This window comes from Phaenicophaeus curvirostris, chromosome 8 (assembly GCF_032191515.1).
Source record: "Phaenicophaeus curvirostris isolate KB17595 chromosome 8, BPBGC_Pcur_1.0, whole genome shotgun sequence".
NCBI lineage: Eukaryota > Metazoa > Chordata > Aves > Cuculiformes > Cuculidae > Phaenicophaeus > Phaenicophaeus curvirostris.
The window spans coordinates 33,372,545-33,390,792 of NC_091399.1; the positions used below are offsets into that span (position 1 = coordinate 33,372,545).

General features: G+C 42.0%; 1 protein-coding gene across 2 annotated transcripts in view; it reads right to left on the reverse strand.

Annotated features, from left to right (window-relative positions):
• Positions 1-5,834: 5,834 nt before the first annotated feature.
• GLIS1 (GLIS family zinc finger 1) overlaps positions 5,835-18,248 on the reverse strand; it is a 202,078-nt gene continuing 189,664 nt past the window's right edge. For both annotated transcript variants that reach the window (XM_069863153.1, XM_069863152.1), the window contains exons 8-10: positions 16,512-16,696; positions 9,820-9,987; positions 5,835-6,358 (exon numbers count right to left, since the gene is read on the reverse strand). In XM_069863153.1, coding sequence (XP_069719254.1) covers positions 6,222-6,358; positions 9,820-9,987; positions 16,512-16,696 — 490 coding nt within the window. In that variant the 3' untranslated portion in view covers positions 5,835-6,221. The remainder of the gene's footprint in view (positions 6,359-9,819; positions 9,988-16,511; positions 16,697-18,248) is intronic.

Sequence of the window (18,248 nt, forward strand, 5' to 3'; positions counted from 1 at the left end):
AGGTTTTAGTGTAACTCTGCAGATCTCAGAAGGGCTTATCTCAGGAGGGAATATTCCAATGGCTTTTTGCTGTCAGTGAATTAAATTATATAGTCTGGCTATTTTTTTCATCTTCTGTTGCACTGATTTAATACAAATATGATACTGGAGAACTGGACTAAACTCCCGTAGGTTTTAATAAGTTCATACCAAAAAACATTGAAATCTTTTACTCTTTTGCAATTTAAATTCAATTTACAGTCACTGTTTATTTTCACATACTTGGTTGTTTTAAGAACTGGGGTTTTTTTGCACTGCTTGCGTAACTGACAGCTATTGCAGTATCAAATCAGTGCTCTTAATGTGCTCTGGAATTTGGTTTTTTGGACTTTTACCATTTAGAAAATGTATCCAGTTGAAAGGACAATCAGAAGCAGGGAAGCCTTTCCACAAGCAGCAGCCGTCTCTGCTGTTTGGTGTGTACATAACTAGAAAATATGATCTGAAAATGCACTCACCAACTTTGTATTCTTTCCAGGGGAGCACATCTGATACCTGCCACAGGCTGTAACCACTCCTACTGCAGACCTCAGGCTTTGGTCTTTCAAATTCCTGTGTCATGTTGCCACATCAGAATTATGGCACTGAAATGATGTTATTTTGTACATCTCATTTGCTCACATGCAAAGGCACCTCTATAGCACTGAAAGGACAGTTATTTCTAGTGCTTGTGAAGTACTGCAGCTAGTAAATGGGAACAGAACAAGCATTTTGGTTTTCTATACCATGAAAAGTTTGAGCTTGATTATATTAAAAACTCAGAGGTCCTGCTGAATGTCTGGCTTGCATCCCAGTTGGTGGAAAGCGAAAAGAAGTGCTTTAGCTGCTTCAGTGTCAACCTGAAATTCATTTTCTGTCTCGCAGCTTGATCAGCCACCAACGGTCATCTTATTTCAGTCGTTCCTAAAGCATCCTGTGTAGACACAGACGACATACAGAGGGGTAAATCAGGTTCTCATTCACTGGGGAAATGATTTGTAGCTTTTATAAAGTAGTGTTGTAATTTAGTATTTGAATCCTGTTGCCTAGATTGAAAAAGTATCTGACAGTCAGCTGGAACCAGCAGTTCCATTATAATTCCACAGGGTAATAATTTTCTAGTATTTTAAAGCCTTACTCCAGTTATTATACATATTAGTTGGTGGGGTTTTTACAACACCACAACGAGAAACTTGCCAAGCAATAAATCCTATTGAAAGGTTTCTTTGTGTCTTTAGGAAAAGCTTACATGAGATACTTCCCAACTTACATGTAATAAAAGGAAATAGTGAAGTACACAAGTAACCATTAACTTGTGCTGTTGTGTATTTTAGTGGTTTTATAATGGATAAGTTTCAAAATGACCGTAGAGACTCAAATGAGTGCCTTTGTTTTTCTCTGAATCTGTCCCTTTAATTTACAGAAAACCTGATTCACACCAATTCTGGAATTAAACCATCACTCCAGCTGCTCTGCTTTAAGTTTCCCAGACCTTTGTGAATCATTGTGTGGTTTTGAACGGCCTGGTTGTTGTGACATAAGTATTTTTCTAATTGATCAAATATGCTTCGATTTGGTTAGTTTGTATTTTTACCTTTAAAAAATGTCATTTTAAGAAGGAATTCTTTAATTTTTAGGAAATTAGATTAATCATGGTTTTAAGGCACAATTTCCTTTTAATGTCTCTATCTAATTGAAATGCAGCGATTATTTTGATTTTTGTCTCAGCCATTACAGCTTTGTTGAGTTTTTGACATGTTTTTTTCTAAGTCCTCCTTCAAAAGCTCTAGAGTTTTTACTGCTTGGCAGTTGTTACGCTACCTGCCTCCTTGTTAATGTTCTAGGAAAGAGTCCAGGCCAGTTATATCTGAGACCAAAAAATACAAGTAAAAATCTGATGAACTGGAGTATATAAGCAACAGGAGTGAAAGCCAGATGTGGCAGTGATCAGAAGCAAAGCCACGTGCGCAGGCTTAAAGCACAATCTGGAGCCTTTATGCATTTTATTTCTAGGAAAGGAATGATGAGTCAGGGCTGCCAGGGCCTGCTTGGCCAGGCTAGGCCATCATAATTTGCAGCTGGGATTTAGTGTCCTTGAGAGCTAGAGATCTTGTTCAATGTCTTTATCAATGACCTGGATGAAGGCATCGAGTGCACCCTTAGCAAGTTTGCGGACGACACTAAGCTGGGTGGAAGTGTTGATCTGCTGGAGGGTAAGGAGGCTCCAAAGGGATCTGGACAGGCTGGACCACTGGGCAGAGTCCAATGGCATGAGGTTTAACAAGGCCAAATGCCGGGTCCTGCACTTGGGGCACAACAACCCTGTGCAGCTACAGACTAGGAGAAGTCTGTCTAGAAAGCTGCCTGGAGGAGAGGGACCTGGGGGTGTTGGTTGACAACCGACTGAACACGAGCCAGCAGTGGCCCAGGTGGCCAAGAAGGCCAATGGCATCTTGGCTTGGATCAGAAACGGCGTGACCAGCAGGTCCAGGGAGGTTATTCTCCCTCTGTACTTGGGACTGGTGGGACCGCTCCTCGAATCCTGTGTTCAGTTCTGGGCCCCTCACCACAAGAAGGATGTTGAGGCTCTGGAGTGAGTCCAGAGAAGAGCAACAAAGCTGGGGAAGGGGCTGGAGAACAGGCCTTATGAGGAACGGCTGAGAGAGCTGGGGGTGTTTAGCCTGGAGAAGAGGAGGCTGAGGGGAGACCTCATTGCTCTCTACAACTACCTGAAAGGAGGTTGTGGAGAGGAGGGAGCTGGCCTCTTCTCCCTAGTGACGGGACAGGATGAGAGGGAATGGCCTCAAGCTCCAGTAGGGGAGGTTCAGGCTGGACATCAGGAAAAAATATTTCACGGAAAGGGTCATTGGTCCCTGGCAGAGGCTGCCCAGGGAGGTGGTTGAGTCACCTTCCCTGGAGGTGTTTGAAAGATGGGTGGATGAGGTGCTGAGGGACATGGTTTAGTGATGATAGGAATGGTTGGACTCAATGACGCAGTGGGTCCTTTCCAACCTCGTGATTCTATGAATCTATGATCTTGAGGAACTATTTATAAAAGGGAGGTTGGTGTCATGTAACCCCATGTACCTTGTCCTCTAGGGATGAATTGTAAAGCTTTCTGAATGTCTGTTTCATTCACATGTCTTGAGGACAGAAAACTAAATTGCATAGAGAGTCACTTCCATGTTCACTAACAAGGTGCAACCAGGCCCTGGAGAAACAAATAAAATGCCAGCTTTGTGGTCAGCCCAGATCAGCCTCGGAACAGTGCTAGACATGCTGCTGTGACAGCGTGGTGTCCGGGGCTTTTCCCTTGTTTGCAGAGGCTGTGACAGCTGAGGAGAAGCACAGTGGCATTGGGATGCTCAATTCTCTTGCAAGTGCAGACTCCTGCGCACCACATGCTGTGCTGGACCTCAGCTGCGTCCCACACCTCTGAGCAGGTAGGTACAAGCCTTTCTCTGTGACTGACTGCTGGTTGTCCTCCTTCAGTGTCAGTTTGTTGGGTTTTTTCTCTCTTTCCTCAGCTGCCAACCCAGCACTTTCCTTGGCAGCAGCTTCCCTCCCACTCTGCCTTTGTGTGCAGTGCCCAAGCGAGACGAGGAGCCTTTGGCCACAGGCTGTTGACTGTCCTCCGGGGACAGAGGGCAGGGTCTTGGTCCTCCAGGAGAGCTGCCATTCAAGGGTTGTCTGCAAGCTTGGGTTGCCCTCTCTGGACCCTCCTGATTCCATACGAGATGTTTGCCATAGCTGGGAACCGCCAAGACTTACAGCCGTCGAAGAACATATAAATAACACTGAGTCGCCGGGGCACTGGAGACTGATGAGTTTATGTTGCTACTGTGTTTTCCCTGGTACTTTGACTGCTGGGTTCACACATTGACACCAAATTGTGTTTTAAAATATATATATTCACTGTGGTTGTATAACTTTGTGACCATAAGGGGAACCACAGCCCTGTGGACCCAGTAATGCCATTTCTGCAAATGCTGCCACAGAATCGCTCCATTCAGCTTGGAGCCTGTTCAGTGGGTTCTGATTATGCAGCTGCAAAATGCGGTATTTTCTCAACATGCCACTGAATTTAGCATTTTTTTTTCCTGTGGAACTTGCTATTTTGCTGAAGCCAGGTGCTTGATGTTTTTCTGTCAGTCCTTTGTGGAGGCAGAAGTAAAATTCCAGCAGCTGCTTCTTGGTTTAGGCTGTTCCCCAAGGGATAAGCTAATTGGATTACAGGCATGAAAACTGAAGAGATGGGGCTTGGCACTGGCACACCTGGCATGAGGGAAGCTCCTCAACAGCAGCACGTGTACACACCACTGCTGAGCAGACCCAGGTAACAGGGAGAAGAAAGGAATAAAGAAAATACCGACCTCAGTGAGCGAGCAGTTTGAGCCCAGCGCAGTGCCCCATGGTAGCTTGGGTAACTGAGCTGTGAGTGAAGGGGTATTTGCCAGATGCTCAGTCCTTTAGTGAATGGTGCTTGTGAAGATTCGCCTGGTGGTGAAACACCTCCAGGCATCAGCAGCATCTCGGGTGCGCATCCTAGGGCTGCCGGGTGTCTGGCGCCTCTGCTGCTGTGGACGTGGTGGTGTGGGAACTGCCTTGGGCTAAGGGCTGGTCATTGTGTGTCCTTGTACAGACTTCACTCTGGAACCTGCTGTAAAAACATCTTTCGGCCTTTTCATGCGAGCTCTGCCCTGTGGCCAAGCTCATGCAGGCGGCACAGCCACAGCTGGGCACTGCTAAGGGCAGCTTGGACATTTATTGCCTTCTGTTTCCTTTTCTAGTACAGCAGAAAAGTTGATGCTAACTCTTAAGTGTGCCAGGGATGTGGCACATCTTCACTTAAACCAAGCTGCCAGAATCTCTTTTTCCTTCACGAAGGCTGCACCCACACCTGCAGGACAGCAGGTCCTGCATGCAGCAGCATTTCTTGAGGTTGGAGGTTGTGTATTGGACAGAACAAAGCCTTGCAGATAACTACACATCACTCCTAGTGGACCTCGTTAAGCCCAACTATCAATGGTTTGCAAATGTGAACAATTATTTTTAAAATGTTTTATAGTTATTTTTTCCTTAATTTTCTCCTAAACCACCACAGCACCCTTGCAGGAGCTGACATCTAACATTCCTGCAACTGGCACACCTTGGGAGCGCCTGTCCTCTTGCAGGATGTCCGCTTCTCCAGGGAAAATCACTACATGGCTCGGAAATGCAGCCCAGTGGGTCCTCAGTGACAGGAGACCAAGTTACTGCAGGTGACCTGTGGTCCTCTGGAAACCACCGATTACGAGTGCTTTGGATGGAGGAAAGCCCTTCAAAGGTGTCCTGTTTGTGTCTACAGCGTGTGCCTGAAGTGTGGAGCTCAGAGTGGCTGTGGATCTCATGAACGCTGAAATCGGGCGACCTGCTCCATGCTCAGTGTTTGTGCAGCATGAATGTGAACTCACATGGGATGAGCCCCTATGTTAACCCCCAGTGCCTTTAGTTTTCCCCTACACTGCTGGGACGGCTGCTAGCGCTGCTGTACCCGTTGTGGCCCCTTGGTTTTCTTCACGTACACTTGGGTTCCTGTGATTTCACAGTTACTGAAATGTCACTGCTTTGTTTAAAACACTCTCAGGCATTTTAGGAATGTCATAACTAGGCAGACCGATGACGTTAAGAAATGACAGTACACTAGTTTCCAGTTTTTAATGCTTTCTTGTAAAACTGAAAATATAAAACCAGCTGAGCAAATGCAGATCTTTATATACATGAGGTCTGTGATTAAAAAAGTCCTTTTTGTTAAAAAAAAAAAAAAAGAAGAAGAAATGACCAATGAGTTAAATGAAAACTGATTAAAGGGAACAACATTCTCAAATTGAAACATACTTTTCAGGAAAAAAAAACCCCAACCTTCTTTACAAGTTTATTATATAACTTACATTTACACTTTACTGAGAGAACTTACAAAACAAGCTGCTCGAAATGCTCCTCATTCCCTTAAAGCATGAATTTCAAAGTGCCACAGCAAAGGAACAGGTTCCAATATTATCTCGTACAGACTATTCATGTATAAAATGGATCGGTAAATGTGAGGTGTTTATTTAAATGAGCACATATAGGGATACAGACTAAATACAAGTACTTGAACAACACCTGTGTTATTACATACACAGTTATAGGCATAACAAAGGAAACAAGGTCAGCAACTGCTCTTAGGTATCTGTATAGATGGAAGGAATGTGATTCAAGCAGTGATCAAAGGCGCCGTTTTGGAAGAATCCGTTGTCATCGGTTCCACTGGAGACCATGTCTTCAGATACACACTGTGCTTCAGAGATTGCATCATAGCCTGAAAGTGTGACAAGTTGTATGGACATAATTTAGTGCCACAGTACATATAAGGAAGGAAGCATAGTTTGAGGCTTGGGATCGCACAGCACAGAGCTAATGAGAAGACAATAGTGTTTACCATCAAAGCCTTACCCAGGAGATAAACCAACCAATCTCCATGGGCATTTGTGTCATAGTAGATGAAGCTCCCGTTCATTCCTGTGGAAAGCTGCCCATTCGCAAGTAAAGTGCAAGTATTGGTGTATGACTCTCCGGGGACTTGATGGTCATTATCCGAATAGGATGTCAAAACAATGAGTGGGCAAGGATCCTAGTAAGTGTGCACTACAAGTGATGGAGTCCTCGTTTTGTGTGTTTTTTCCTTTTAATGGGACTTACGAAAAATGTTCCCTGTGTCTCCCAACTGCTCTTAAGATCCAGGAGAAATCTGGACCCTAGATTTATTGGATCCTCGCGTACTGCTTAAGTGAGGTCTGCAGAAGCATGTCTGGGTCAGTTCAGGCTCACAGGACGTGTGCAACGAGCCACGTACCATGCAGTCCTCAGCCCACCAAAGTCCACTGTGCTACTGGTCCTGACCTGGCCAGGCTTGCTGGTGCTTGCCAGGCTACCAGAAAGCCACTAAGCTGGGAGAGAATTTCACTGTTCTCCTTTCATAATGCAGAGGTTCCACAGATGTTACAAGCCTCCCTGAGCTGTGCATCCCTGTGGAAAGGAACAGGCTTGCCTATTACCAGGTGCTACAGCAGCTGGAATGCCCAGGGAGTCTGAAACTGAAGTTTACTGCCTACCTCAAAGGGCATGAACATTTCCTGTTATGCCCCACTATAATCTGCTTTTGCAACTGGCCAGTCCAAGCTCACATGCACATATTCATTTTGCTGCAGTCCAGCTCTTTCCTTCCTTCTCCTTTCTGCACCTGTCACTGTGCCAGCACTTCTCGCACCAGCCAGACCCTCCTGCCTGCCTGCCCCATGGCTCTGCTGTTTGCCTGGGGGGTGGGCAACCTCCTATGCCTTCTCCTTCAACAATTTTTACTACTACTAAACTCCTGTATGGAACATGGACCCCTGCTGTCCAGCCTTTAACATGTGCATTCTGGTTTACCCTGTACCACCTCTTTTGGGTTGGATCTTTACAAAAATGCCGGTGTGAGCATTAGTACAAGGTTCTGATCCTGGCACGCAGCCCACAGCCCCCCTACCACAATTTTAATAATCAGCAGCAGCAATAACTCAGCCGAGGCAAGACATGGAACAAGATTCTTCTAGTTAAGAACATGTCTGGGAACTAAATGCCTGATGTAGAAAAAAAATCTCTTATAACTCACATTTGTGTGACAAACAACGTGGATAAAGCACTGAGACCAGGCTCCATTCTCTGCTTGATGGAGGAGCTCTGTGGAGCCACTGGGAAACAACTGTTTCTATGTGCCTCGGTTCCCCCTACAGAAAATGAGGCTCTTTCTTCTTTTTAGCCTTTCTCTCATCCCTTCAGACCGCCCAGCTCTGCTGGCCAGTGTGTCGAGATGTGCCTGAATCTAACACTGAACCAGGCTTCACCGCAGCTTCCAGGCTGTGCCCCACCAGCAGTAACGGCAGATGCTGGGGTCTTACACAGCCAGTCCCGATTTCAGAAAGAACCGCTGGCTCAGTCCTTCAAACCTAATGATGGGCATTTTACTATTAGTTATGTTTTTATTATTTGAGATCAAACTCTACTTATTTACATTTCTGCATTTTCCTATGACGTATTAATTTACTGTTAGTTTATGGGTCAAATCCTGCTGTCTGCAGAAATCTGGCAGGCAGTGTACGTCCAAAGTCTCTACAAGACGAACTTGGCCTGTTTATCTGCCCCGTGCGGTGTCGGTCCAAGTGGAGTGACCAGTGTTTTGATAAGTTTTGCGAGTGTTTATTTTATGTTAATTTCTGTTTGATGAGCCTGTATACAGGGAGGACACACAACCACAGATGGACAAAACCCAAGATAAGCATACACCCCAGAAATCATTATGAGATTCCAGATAGAGTAAACTATCCAAAATCCTGAACAGAAAATAAAAATTTATTGACTGTTAATGTGATTCATGGAACAGCTGTTTGCCAGTCACATTTGGCATTCCTGTGAGATGAGATCTCATTTAATATTAATGGTGCTATAAAAGCCTGAAAAAAATTAATGCATAGCCTTGATGAATCTTGCAAACTGAATGGTTCTATTTCACACACAAAAAGATGAGATAAGATTTATATATTTCATATATGTTTATGTTTCAGCCTTTTAAATATTTGCATGCCTCAATAACCACTCTAAAAACAAAAATATTACACAGAAACATTTCATAATAGTTTAGCCCCAGACAGAAAAACCAACTGTTGTTGAAGTTGGTGTCTTGCCATAGTATTATTCTTTGCTTCTACAATTTCTCTTGGAAAGTTTATTTAGTCTGTTCTTTAAATATTGCAGGCTGTCAATCTGTACTTGAAATTTGATGTTAACATGAAAAAACTATGTTTTAGTAACATCAAATTTATGAATAACACAAAAGAATTCAAAGCTGAAGTTGAAACATCATATTAAACTTTTCCCTTGTGTTCATTACTGATGTGTACGCTTTCCAGTATGGAACACCAGACAAATACATGCATGCTCACTCTGAACAGTCTCCTTTAATAGAAAACAATCAGGAAAGTCAACTCTAATTTTGTGGTCTGACTCAGGCCCCATTTAAACATATGTTTTTAGTATCGTCCTTAACTGAGATGCCCTCCTGAATTCAGACATGAAGAAAAATTTCTTGGAGATATGTAAGCAAAGATTGCACTAAATGGTAGTTTTTCATGGCTCTGACAATACTCACATGTTGTTTGATTTCAGTAATTCTGCCAATTCTTAACTGTGGTTTTAAAAATATAAAAAAAAAGCTTCATAAAAATGAATACTTAAATATTGAAGTATTATAGCAATCGAGCTACAATAGCTTGTTCCAAAGTATTTATTATGCAAATATGTAGCTAAATGGGAAAATACAATTGGTATGAATGTGCAACAGCACGAACAGAGGAACTCCCAAACAAGAATAAACTAACTAATATTTCCAGCTGAATTTATCAAAGCAATGCCTTTTCATTTGGCAAACATCAGCATTGCAAAACAGAGCCATCCTTTTATTCTTAGATGGACAGGAATTCCCTGCTGCTGCTATGTTCAGAGGTGTGCTAATGATCTTCTTAACTTTGGTCTGATTATAAAAGCCTGCCTGAGCATACCTGACGAGACGTACAACAAACAGCCCACAGTATATGTGAGAAGATTTTTTATAGATGCAAATGAATTTCAGCGACTGATTTTTTTATGCAAACATAATTTTATAATAACATGGACTATAAAATGTGCTGTTTTTCCATCCAGCTAAAAACATCATATGGATAATTCTTTATAGGTGGAATGAATTACCTGTTGAAGCTAAAGGTGCGTTGAGTATGTGATAGCCATTCTGCCTCAGAGAATTAAAGCAATGGGATTCCCCTGTTAGCACGTCACTGGTGACAGACTGGTCCATTGTTCTGTAGCAGTCTCCATAGTGGAAACAGTTTTGTATTGAGTGAAAGCTGCCTTGGTAACCTGAAAATAGATATTGCACATGCAGTTTAACACTTCTGCAACAGTATTAGCTCCATTTCTGTCAGAGTATATTGTTACTATTGTGGGGGTTTTTAATTCCTCAATTTTAACCATGGGAAAACTATCACGCTATTCTATAAGGCCTTAGAAAATAAAAGCTATATCAGCCTCAGTCCCACAATGTGCTGTGGAAAGTGATCCACATCAAGCAAAAACATGAAGGATGTGCTTAATCTCAAGCAACAGATCAGCTGAATGCAGCCAGCAGCCCACTTGTGTTCAAAGCTAAGTAGTAAGTATTTCACTGGATCAGGACCAGAATCCTCAGTTCTTAAGGGAACATGTCTATAATTAATTACCTTTAATTTAAATACGATAATGCAATGTTTAAATTAATAGCACTGCTTTGTTTTCACTTGAGTAAAGTCTTTTCCCATTCAGTGTGTGTTATGCACTGCTGGAGATAGCACTACTTATTTCAAATACCTTTAAGAGTACCTTAAACCTCTTGTTTCTCAGACTGCTCTTATTTCAAATTCAACTCCTTTCAATGGATGCAGGGGGCCACAGTCATAGAATCATAGAATGGTTTGGGTTGGAAGAGACCTTAAAGATCATCTAATTCCAACCCTGCTGTCACGGGCAGGGATACGTCCCACCAGACTAGGCTGCCCAAGACCCCATCCAACCTGGCCTTGAACACCTCCAGGAATGGGGCTGCTACAACTTCTCTGGGGAACCTGTTCCAGTGCTTCACCACCCTTATTGTGAAGAATTTCCTCCTTACACCTAGTCTAAATCTGCCCCACTCCAATTTACAGCCATACCCCCTAGTCCTACCACTCCATGCCTTTATAAAAAGTCCCTCCCTGGCTTACTTGTAGGCCCCCATCAGGTAAAAAGTGAAGTAGAGGTGCAGGATTGACTCCAGATGGAGATAAGGTGAAGACTGAGGCTCTTGCTTCTGAAAAGTGCTGCAATAAGTCTGTATGGTCTGGCTGCCCTGGTCATTCTGCTTTTGGGGCATGTTAGACTTTTGCCCCCCATATACCCCACATCTTTTATCTCCTGCCTTTTTAAAAAGGCATTGTATTACCAGTGGACCAGCAGTTTGATTTTGCGAGCAGATATTGCGAATGAGTTGTACACAACAACTGAATTTTATAATGTGCAAGTTTATGCTAACATCCTAAAAGAAAATGTTATTTGTTCTCATAAGGATGACCTAAAAGCATGCCACAAGATTGCCACACCAACCTTGGCCTGACTTGATTCTCTTTGTTCCTCCTGCTTCAATAACCTCTTCCTCACTCCAGGTGCATTGCACATTAATTGCACATTCATATTAACTACTCCTTTTCCTACCTTCTCTGAAAGTCCCTTCTGAAAAAAACACTCTTCCATTATACATGACTGAAGTCAACCAAGTTAGGCTTAATGTTTAGTAGAATGTGTCATCGGGATTTTCCTCTAATTGCCAGGAAAAATACAGAGCAAATACCTTTATTCCCTCAGTCTCACTCAGTCTGAAATGTTTCCTGAGGTACTACTGCAAAAGCTCCAAGTACAGTTCAGTCAAACACAGACAAACCCAGATCTTCAGCTGACAGAGGTCAGCAGAGCTCTGCTCAGTAGCGGAAGGCTTGGCTTGCTGGGCCAGTTGTGCAGCTATTCAGTCTGTTTGCTTAGAAATTAAATACTTGTGCCTATCACCAGAGCGCCTGGGTGCTGCACAGGGTGGAATTTGTCACTTACAAATCATGCAATGTTTAAGGTTTTTTTCTTGTTAAGAAAGATCTCCTGTCTTTTCCTACATTTTCCCTTTACTACCAAAGTTTGACCAAGTAGATAGCATCAGGCAAGGCTCAGGGTATGTCTGTTCTTTCTGGCCATGTTTTTCTAAGACAGTAATAAATAAGGCCGAGTGAGGCAACTTTTTAGAAGAAATGCAATGAACTCATCAAGTGGTGAAAGATCTGCTCTGAAGTTTCACAGTTTAGTATGTGTTCTGGCAGACGCTGCAAGGATCAGATGATTCATTTCTTGAGAACCTATAATCCTCCACCACAAAATACCTAAATTGTTGATATCCATGACTGATGAAGTACTTAACAGATGACTATATTAGATAAAGACACTATGCACCCCTTACCAAAGCTTTTCATATTTACTGCTATGTAGAAGAAGGCCCAGCAATTCAGAAAGCTGAGTATGAAATGATGCATGTCCTTCCTCGGAATAAATATGCAGCCACCTGTATTTACTGCCTAGAGAGTCTGGCTCAGAAAACCAAAGGGCTCTTATGAAAGGTAGCAGAGGCATCTTTTGATGTGGTTTTAGGCACAGTGCTTTATTGATTGGGTTTTTTATAATTATCCTGACTTTTATGTTTACAAAACATGAACGCCCTGCTGTAAGCCTTCTAAAAATAGATCCTTTTTTGATGAGCAGCAAAAGAAAATGAGACACTTGGCTTCAGCTGAGGTAGAACTGGTTGCAGAGAGCACTTATATGCACTTGCTAGAGAAAAAAACTGAACCTTTTCCAGAATGTCTGCTACACACATCACTTCTAGGGAAGGCGTGACGTGTATTTTCTCTGTCTCTGCAATTGCTGCCCTTTTGTCGTGCTCCCAGGCTTGTCTTTGTTAAATCAATTAAATATCTTTATGATCTACAGGGCTGGCACAGTGGCTTAGATAATCAGAGAACAGCCAAGCATGACAGAACTGGATTGAAACTGGTTGGATCAGGATTTTCTCAAGACCTGTGGGTAAGTGTTTCTTTTGAGGCATTTTGAGTTACACTGGCTAGTTGCTCAGGAAGAAATACCCGAGACAAAGAACTGCCTGGACTCAGAAGTCTAGAAAAGAACTGCCATAAGCAATCAGATTCTCCTTTGGATTGCAGCATCCATCTCTCAGTATCACCATATGATAATTTGAGAAGGCACCACAAAACTATCCAATGTAGAAACACAATGTAGGAAAATAGTAATGATGTGATTACACTGTTGTATTCACCAGGTCCCAATTTCTGCTAAGTGCTTCCCAAATAAAACACGGAGAAATGGACCATTCCTGCTGGGATCTGCTTGCAGGTGTGACAAATGCAGGTAGCCAAATAAAGGAAAAAGATGGAGTGAGGAAGGGAAGGGTTGCAGCAGGAAGACTGGTCAGGTAACACAAACCGTGACACTAAAAATGGGACTTTAAACCTTTCTGACCTGAGCAGCACAATGAAACCTTACTTCCTTTTTCATTAGCTTCATAGAAACGATGAGACTTTCTATACTCCTACACGCTGTGTCAGAGGCACAATTGGAGAGCTTCTCTTGGTACCGGGGAGGCTGGCGCTTGCTGATGGCCTTCAGTAGCCTGGTATGGCTCAAGAGGCCATGAGGCTCAAGAGGATCTGAGCCTCATGCATATTTTACACTATTAAAAAGGTAAAATTGCCAGCTTGCTTAAATGCTGTGTTCCCCAAACCCAAAGTCAAGACAAGAGATGGACAGGCCATGTGAGTTAAAGCAATCACAAGGACTTTTGTATCTTGCCAGATAAGGTTTCATTCATTTTACACAACCAGAGGAAATGAAATTTGTCGCTTGTAGGCAATGCAATGTTTGATTTGCATATGCAATACAAGTCAGAGCTTCACCCATTTACACATTTTTAAAATATGCAGTATGAAACAAAGGTACTTTTGGTTCACGCCATTTGGTTGTGGTTCCTTCAGATTTTTTCTGAAAAGCTTTACACAGAAAGTATGAGGCATTAAGATACGATTAAAGTCCCATAACCAATGGTTCAATTAACAGCCATATATGTCTGATTAGAGTAAACTAAACATGAGCATTTTTCACAACTTCTTAAAAAAGACTTCTTTCAGTGGTTAAAATATGAAGTAAGCAAGAATGCTTGTCTGGGGCAAACATCCCTGCTCCTTCTAGGACAGCAGAAGTGTAGTACCAACCTGGCAACAAGTGTTTCAGCAATATTTTTCTTTCCACATGGATTTCAGGTTTTCCTTCAGTTTTGATTTAAATCAAAGATTTTCTGAGGTTAATATTCAAGTGAAGAATTTACTAAATGTCCTGTCAGTTTAAATGATCACTATTAAATGTTTTATGTACAGTAGATGTAGAAATATAGCAGTTAATAAAGGAATAAACCAAGTTCCAAACATAACATTTGGTTAAAATTTTGCTTTGAAATAATTTGTGACAGAAAAGCTGCAGTTAGCCACTTCACACAGTGCACTGGCTGCCTCTGTTTCTCTAAGGCGCAGCCTAGAAAACTTCAAGCAGCTTTAAAATGAATGATGTAATGAGCAAATAATTGGAATATGCTTATTAAATGCCATCCTGTTATGTCATGTCATTTACTTGTATGTGGAAATAAATCTCAGCTTTTCAAATTCCATAAAATTTCTGACAACAAATCATGTCAGGTATTAATAACTACAGGATTCCACTGCCTGCCAAATTCTTTCAGCGTGTAATAATTTCCATGTGATCTTACTACAACTAGATTTAAACATATAAATAATGTCAGCTTATTTTTTCATTATCAATTTTTCTGCTACCAGCTTGACAAAGCTTTCTGTTTTCTAAAAATTTCAGATCCACAGTGTTTGCATGTTAAAAGTTTTTTCCTACCCAAATGATTCTGTGATTCTACATCTAGACTGACACAGTGTTCCTTTTTCGGCAAAATTTCAAACCTGCCAAATTACTACAGATTCCATTAGAAAAACGTGCTGTTAATGAACTGAGATGCAGAAAAGATGTAGAGCAAGTACAGCTAAGTACAGGTTACAGATCAATTGATTTCAAAGGCTCCTAATCAAAATTGATTTTTGAATGACTACTTCCATAATGAATTTATAATAATACTTCAACATTTGGCCAAAGTGGAAACTGATTGCTTTTTCAAAACCACACGACATAACACTTCGAAAGCAACAATTCATTCAAAAGGAAGTGTGGTTTTCTTAAGGAATAAAGTCAATTTATTTAAGTGGTTCAAAACTTGTTCTTTCTATGCATTTGTTTCTGCCATAGTAATGAGCTGCTAAACTTTCCTCTTGTGGTTTGTAGTTATTTAGCTCATTATGGTAACATAATCATATATCATTATAGGCTATCATAAATCTGCCACTTCTCCCTTACAGAGTTAATCTTTTTAAATTGAATAATCTGTCGAGCATCAGGTTGAGTTAGTTTTTCCTTCAGCACAAATCATTTAATATAATACGCTTAACTTTTCAGACTAAGTCACTCCAACCAAGGAGCAAAAATACTCCTCAGAGAATGAAGGACAGAGGGAACTGTTGGGATACCGAACTGCACTACAGCTGTGAATTGCTCACCGAGTTTGTGTTCAGCTCCTCTGCTTCAGTCCTAATCTTCGCATTTATTGAGAGAGAGCAAACCTCCTATTTTGCCCACTAGTAAATTGATCACATGTGGTATTTCGCCAGCCCAAAATGCCCTTATACAAAGGACAGTACAGCTGTGAAATGCGTTTCAAAAAGCTGGTTATCTGCCTGTATAAACTTATAAGCTTGGTTATACTTGCAACCAGATAAATGTCCCGCACACTTCTTTATTGTGAATATTTACCACTCTTCAGCAGCATGCTCTCCGGATTGGATAGCATATTTCTTGAATATGCAAGCTCCTCCTACTGAAAGAATCCATGATAATAGTAACTCTTGCTAATTTATACCTCAAAAATTGCAGAAACATTAATTCATTCCCACAGCAGAACTCCAGAACAGGTAAATAAGCTCCCGATTAAAAAGGCTGGGTTTTAAATTAAGCAGTGGGACAGTTGCTTAGCTGCTGTTTCTGTCCTCAAATCACACTGGCACTCTATAGTTATACAGAGTGCCTGCGCATATTGCAATATAAATAATACAGATGCTAAAATTCCAAATAATAAATAGCAAGATAATTTGTCGTTGTCTAAGCCCATGCCTAGCACATCACCACCAGTGGACTGAGCAGGACTTGGCCAAGTGTTTGGGACTAGTGTTTGGCTCTTGCTTTGGCAGGGTCTCTCTCTCCAAGCCAATGGAAGGCTGAATGACCACTCAGATTAAGTGCACAGTGATCCGTTATTGACAAACAAGGAGTGAGTCTGGGCTAAATATTTCAATTAATCTTTAAATGAAGAAGTTATCTGAAGTTATTTGAGGGAATAATTCATTCTTGTAAGGGCCATTTTGAAAACGTCCTGAAAACCAATGAATACATGCAATAAATCTGTTGTTGTGATAGCTTTGCCCATTCCCTATTATGATAACATATCACAGCATGAACTGATCTGGAAGTTTGGCTCTGCATGTATATCAAGCTACTTTAGAAATACAGGTTCCCACTGAAATGCTGTCAGTACCTCAATGAGACAGTATTGGCTGAAAATGCAAAAAATGAAATAAATTCTTTGTCCCCAGCCAGCAATTAGGAAAGTTTATAAAAAGAAAAGAAAAAAAAAGAAAAATAGAGGGAGGAGTTACCTTGAGATCCCTGCTGCACAGACTGATTTTGAAATTGAGCATATGGTTTATTTGGTATTCCAGAAAATTGCTGCCCATTTGGTGACTGGCTGTGTGATGATGGAGAGCCGTGTTTCTGCAATAGGGAAGGTGGAACTAATGCTTTCAGGGGACTGACAAGTGGAGACATTATGTTGGGAGCCAGCCTAGAAAAAGAAAATACAGAAAAATGTCATATATCACATCACCGTATGGGGAAATGAAATACTTGAAAAGTCCTATTTCCGTGATGGCCAAACTATAGAAAAATTTATTTTGCAGGCAGAAATTATATTGTTAAAAAAAGCTAACAATGCCATGCTGCTTTCAGGTGTTCGTTAGGAGGAAAGGGAATCAGAAGTTTTCTGTTCCTTTACACTGACTTCCTGGTCCAGCCATAATGACCGGATCAAAATGACAACAGTACTGAGTAGGCAACTGAGACACAGCTCAGTTTTAATTTAAAATGTTGTGAGCTGAGAAACACATACAGAAAAACAAAATGGAGAATGTAGTTAGAGTGAGTAAATGCAAGCAAATTGCTTAAGTGCCTTCCTAGATCTAATGGAGTGAAGTTTACACCTAAGTTTCAGCCAAAACAAAGAAAAGCATCTTTCAGTTATTCCTTGCGTAGGATTTTTTAGACTTAGAAACACAGCTTTAACTGCAACAGATGCTACCGTTCTTTCAAAGAAAAAGCCTGCGTGTGCCCTTCTGGTGGCACTGCTCAGCAGAGGACTGAGAAGTAGTTGTACCTGAGAGATGGAAAATTCCCCCCAGACATCTGGGATGTGGGCCAGCACAGGAGTGCTGGGGCAGTCCCACTCAGGGAACAGACTCTGACGTGACACTCCCATGAGCTGCAGCAGCTCAAGAAGAGCCTCACTAATCCACTTCCACAGTGTCCCCAGGTGTCCCCTGCCACCAGTGGAGCAGAGAAGCTTCAGTGCTTCCTCCCTGCCACAACAGGACCATCCTACCAAGGGGGGCACAGGAGCTGGCCCTGAAAGGATGAACCCTTTGCCAGAGGACTGTCTTTTGGCCAGTTACAGCCAGGTGGCATGATGCAGGAGACAGGAACAAAAACCTGGCCATTCGTGTACAAGCCCCTTTTAGAGCTGCATTAAACTAGCCCTATAAATGAGTAAATAGGTAGAAGCTGCATCTTTTACCCTCCTGCGATAGCTGTCACAAATGGCCTTTTGCTCCATAGCCCAGGATTACACTTTCAAATGCAAGGGCTGCGTGGACTGTATGTTCACCACTCTCCGCTGCCTCTAGAGCTTCTGTTGAACATAAGAAGTGGCTCTTTGAGCAGCTTTAAAACCTTCGTATGCTAGAAAAAAACACTTGTCTGATTGAGAGCCACCCTGCTGCAACTGCACAGCTACAGGTCCTGAGGCACAGAAATAAAATTACCCCTGCAGGTTATAATGCGTGTCACCAACCTGGAAAAAAATACTGAGCACAAACCATTGCAGGCACACAACTGTCAGCTAAAACCCAAATCTCTCGCTGGTGCCTTCCCCTACCCCTGCACAAGCTGTTCAAACACCATGAGCCATGAGTTGCAATAGCAGTCCCTCACCAGTTTACCCAACTGCTTCTTGGAGCAGGATTAAACCTGGGGAGCGAGGCTATGCTTGACTTAGGGCTAAGCACTACATGGGAGCATTCAAGAGGTAAATATAGATAAACTGTGAGTTAATGGTGACAACT